The sequence below is a fragment of the Protopterus annectens genome, chromosome 10.part0, assembly GCF_019279795.1.
Source record: "Protopterus annectens isolate FY-2018-M chromosome 10.part0, PAN1.0, whole genome shotgun sequence".
NCBI lineage: Eukaryota > Metazoa > Chordata > Ceratodontiformes > Protopteridae > Protopterus > Protopterus annectens.
Genome location: NC_056744.1, coordinates 1825116356 through 1825121355, shown reverse-complemented (window position 1 = coordinate 1825121355; position 5000 = coordinate 1825116356). Strand labels below are relative to the sequence as shown.

The following is a 5000-nucleotide window of genomic DNA, read 5'->3' as shown; positions in this document are numbered from 1 at the left end:
TGTTGCTGGGGCTGATTACAAGGCACACTGGGCCAAGGGGAACCAGGACGAAGCGCTAAGTAACATACATGTCATGCATGTTTACTGGCAGTTCACAGACAACGATGTCATGTATAATGACTGGGGTGCAGAACAGATGTTAGGGAAATGTGGGTTGTTTCTGGCATTACAATACATCTATGTAACTGTGACATAGGTAACAGTTTATATATATATATATATATATATATATATATATGTGTGTGTGTGTGTGTGTGTGTGTAACAGTTTCATAAATATATATATATATATATATATATATATATATATATATATAGGCTCTGAATGAAGAACTCTCTGTTTGATGATTGCTAAAGTCATTTCTGTCAGAGTAACATTAAATGTAAAATGTAATAATTTACAATAAATATGTTAAGAATGCATGCAGGCTGGTACTATAGTGGGGCAGGTTCAAAAAGGCCAACAGGAAGATAAAAAGAAAGCAAAATTTTGTAGAATATGCTATATAGAAATTTGCAGCAATTAATAACATAGCAGCTGCATTTCCAGTTGAAATCTGGGTAACCTCATTTTTGAATGTTTGAGGATCAGATATATGCCTTACGTTGTAAGGGGCGGGGGGGGGGTGCAATTCCAGAGCTTGCCTACAAAAACTGAATAGCATGCTTCATTAAATTTGTAGTTCATGATACGGATGAAGAGAGACAAGTCAATCTACTGATTATCTCAAGTTCTCTAGGTATGATACACCTGCTGCAAAACTGTGGGGCAGGGATGCCATCCAGCAATTAAAGAATCTTATGTGCAAGTTTAAGATAACAGCAAGATGCCGACCCAGTCAGAATCAGTGAAGTTCATGTACTAAGATCCAATGATTATTTCTTCCACTGTGCACAGCAGCAAAACAGCTGCCACGTTGCAGGCTTGTTTTAGCTTCTGGTGGAGTGAAGAGGGAAAAAACCTGTAATAAGGTGAAGTGAAGAGAGAAAAACCTGTAATAAGGTGAAGTGAAGAGAGAAAAGAATGAAGCAGACATGAGTAGTGCAAATGAAGTAAGGAGGGAAGGCTTGGTCTTATACAGTTTAGAAGCTTCAGGTTTGTCCTACAGACCAGATTTACTGCATGTTTATCAAACTTCAAAAGACTGTTGATTGTTCATCCTAGAAGTTTAGTGCATGTTATTTCCTTGATGAGGAATTGTTAAAAGAAATGATGTTAAGTTATACTAGGGGTTGGTTTTGCTGGAGTCTGATTGTAAATCCCAGTGATAAGTCAGGCTATTCTTGAAAGAGAGCAGCACAGATTTTGTGTTATTACTGCTAGGGTGAAGGCCCATGGTGTTAACCCAGGCCCATGGTGTTAACCCACGGCTGTAGAGAATGACATCTACCTTGAAGAATACATATAGCATTTCAGCTCTCTGCTCACCATTCTGCCTTCCTATATTTAAGCACTCAGGGGTGTATCCAAATTTTTCAGTTAGGTATTTTTTCTCCATTTTCCCTAAATACCTTCATTACACCATATCAGATATTTATCTTTGTTATTAATATATACAGTCGGTATTCTCAATGGCCATGTATGATCATAATCATTAATTTAGTTACTACATGCAGCCGGAAATTACATGCATGCATCTTCTTCTGGCTGAGTATCGATTACAAATCAGCTTTAGTTGTACTTCCCCGTTGATAGTATCGAAAATACTCTCCCAAGTTGTCAATGCTTAACTCAAGAATTCCATTGTAAATTATCCATCTTTCTATATCTTGCTTTTCAGAATGTCAATTTCTGGATATCTTTGCAGGTTCATAGGTTCCTAGGTGTTTACTAGGCTAATGACTACAAGGGCCTTTTTAGGCCTAGCCGTGCATCCCAAATCTCTGACAATTTCTTGATAAGTGTAAACAGGGGCCTGGGAGATTAAACATCTACAAGTTGATCTCTGATTTTTTTTTTCTTTTTTAAATCATGTCCCCATTGCACCAGCAACATTTTTAATACTTTTTCACTAGTTTCCATTTAAAGTGATACAATGTTTATACCAGGTGTTGGCGACCTACAGCATGCTTGCCATGCGTGGCACGTGGAACGATTTTCAATGGCATGCTGAGTAAATTGAACTGCAGTAATTATGATCTCAAAAAAATGAATTGAGAGAGAGAGAGAGAGAATGAATACATGTATGAAAGCACAAGTGACTGTGTGTGCGAGCGATCGGAGAAAGAAAGAGAGAGTGAGTGAATGCATGTATGAAAGATGAACAGATTGTGTGTGCGTGTGTGTGTGTGTGTGTGTGTGTGTGTGTGTGTGTGTGTGTGTGTGTGTGTGTGTGTGTGCGTGTGTGTGAGTGATCAGAGAGAGAGAGAGAGAGAGAGTGAGTGAATGCATGTATGAAAGCTGAAGAGACTGTGGGTGAGCAATCAGAGAGAGAGGGAGAGAGAGACAGAGTGAGTGAATGCATTTATGAAAACAGAAGCCACTGTATCTGAGAGATTAGAGAGAGAGAGAGACAGAGAAAGAGAGAGAGAGAGTGAATACGTGTATGAAAGCCGAAGAGACTGTATGTGTGTGATCGATCAGAGAGAGAGAGAGTGAGTAAGTGAATGCATGTATGAAAGCTGACGTGACTGTGTGAGACAGATTTTGCAAAACATAGTTTCTGTATTTGTTCCTATTTATATAAAAATACTGAATATTAAATAAAGAACAGAATAGTTATTTAATGCATTGGAAACATGTTAATACAAGATCAAGCTAATGTGTTTCAGTGGTTGTTGTATATAAAATGTGGTAGGCTTAGGTTGGCACGCTGAGTGACGTTGCAACATTACTTCTGCACAACACTACTAAAAGGTTGCTGACCCCTGCTCTATACATTGTATTCTGAAAGGAGGTTAAAATGTATGTAAGCATTGCATGTTTTGTGAGACTGTTCTCCCTGGCAAACTAGCTTTTGTACTTCCCTTACCAGGATGTAGAACAGAATACAGCTGTCATATGGTAATCTTTTCCGGTGCATGTATGGAGTATGCAGGTGGCATGCAGTGCATGCAGGGGGCATGCAGGGGGCATGCAGTGTGTGCCAGGGGGCATGCAGTGTATGCAGGTAGCATGCATGGGGCATGCAGGTGGCATGCAGTGCATGCAGGGGGAATGCAGAGGGCATGCTGTGCATGCAGGAGGCATTCAGGGGGCATGCAGTGCTTGCAGAGGGCATGCAGTGCATGCAGGAGCATGTAGGGGGCATGCAGTGCATGCAGGGGGCATGCAGGGGGCACTCAGTGCATGCAGAGCACCTGTGAGATGAAATGCTAATAGTAAAGATATAGCCCACAACAAGGAAAAATTAAATGTATCTGTGCTGTCCTTTTCACTGACTTCTGTTTTTACTTTTTCAGGTGTGCTTGCTGTCTCGAGCTTCAACATTGATAAAGAAAATCCCACCATTTTCCGGGTTAAAAATGACTCATTTGGATACAAGGTCATCCAGTTCAGCTCATCTCACAGCAAACGGTAAGTCTGTTTCTTGGTTATTCTACATCATGACTGTAATAATTAAAACTGACACGAGGTCTGCCATGTTGAAGTTGTTTCATTCCTCAAGCCCAAAAACAGCACTCATGAATTTCGGGTTGTACATTTTACCTCCCTGAGTGGAACATTTGCCCAGACTAGATAGAAGGCTTTACTTTTTTAGTAATTATCTAAGTAATGTCACGATGGGAAGCCCAGTTCAGTAAATGTAAATAATCGACATGAAGGAAAAGAACAGCAACGAAATGCATCTCAGAACTCAAATAAAAGAGCCGAGCACGCAGCTGTCACAGACACGTTTAGTGTAAGATACAAGCTAAGTCTTCCATGCTTTCATAACAAACCTTTCTTCCTTTCTACTCTCTTCCTGCTGTCACCAGTGACCATCAGGCTTATCTCACTATCCTTCCCCTGTCCAGCCAGGTTGCAGTGTAATAAGGATAACTGGCCACAAGTAGCCATTATCCTTGTAGACGGGGTGTTTGAGTTGCTACCATCCTTCTCCAAGTTGGTTATAGGCTCTTTGCTAGAAAAAGGCCTGTAATGCTGATCTTAGGTGCTGGAATGGATGTGGACACATAAAAACCAAACTAACAAATTCAGTGCTCATGCACGGTTTGGTAAGCCACTTTGTCCAAAGTCAGGTCTTCCCTGATGGTACACCACCTAGTCTCCATGAGATGGCATGTCACTACAGGCTGTTACTACCATCTTTTCTCTTGGATAGATGAGTATTAACAATCAGTCACTCCTGTTCCTATCTGACAGTCTATTCCAGCACAAAAGCTGCTAATTGAATCCATGTTGCCTGCAGCAAGTCATGGCTGCATTCCTCTCTCAGAGGCAGACCATAAGCCTGCCTTTTGTTTAATTCCCTTACGTTTTCTGTCTAAATGACTAATATCTACAATATTAATAAATGGTAAATTATTTTATGAATTAAAAGGAAATCTACCAGTACCACACATATCCACCCACCCCCTTTTACTAGTCAATTTATGGCCTTGCCATTACACAACCTAAGACACCAAGACTTATGGGGAGAAACATGAAAATGGCATAACATTTCACTGTGGAAACTGATGGTTTTGCCATGTGAAATTTCTCTTCCATAACCATAAATAAACATATCAGGATTCAGCTAAGCATTTCCATGGTCAGCGTTTCTAACTAAACCTGGTAAGGAGACTGACATGTTAACAGGTACTATGAAAGGTCTTATTATGCAAAAAAAAATATTAAAACTTAAGAAAACTGTAGTCTAAGAATGAATAAAAAGAGGAACATATGTTTTGCTAAGGAGAGTCAGCAAATAGACATTTGAAATATTAAAACACGAGTACCTGAATTCAGGAGAGCAGAGGTTAGCCAATGAGGAGGGCCCCTGTGTGACATCCGAATGCTTTAGTTGTGGGCTGGTTTAGGTTTTTTTAAAAATAAACATTTGCTTGTGGTTGTGGTTA

General features: G+C 40.0%; 1 protein-coding gene across 1 annotated transcript in view; it reads left to right on the top strand.

Moving 5' to 3' along the window:
• The window catches only part of ITGAL (integrin subunit alpha L), a 1030513-nt gene that overhangs the window by 195955 nt on the left and 829558 nt on the right, over positions 1-5000 (top strand). The window contains exon 2 of the mRNA XM_044086682.1: positions 3402-3516. Coding sequence (XP_043942617.1) covers positions 3402-3516 — 115 coding nt within the window. The remainder of the gene's footprint in view (positions 1-3401; positions 3517-5000) is intronic.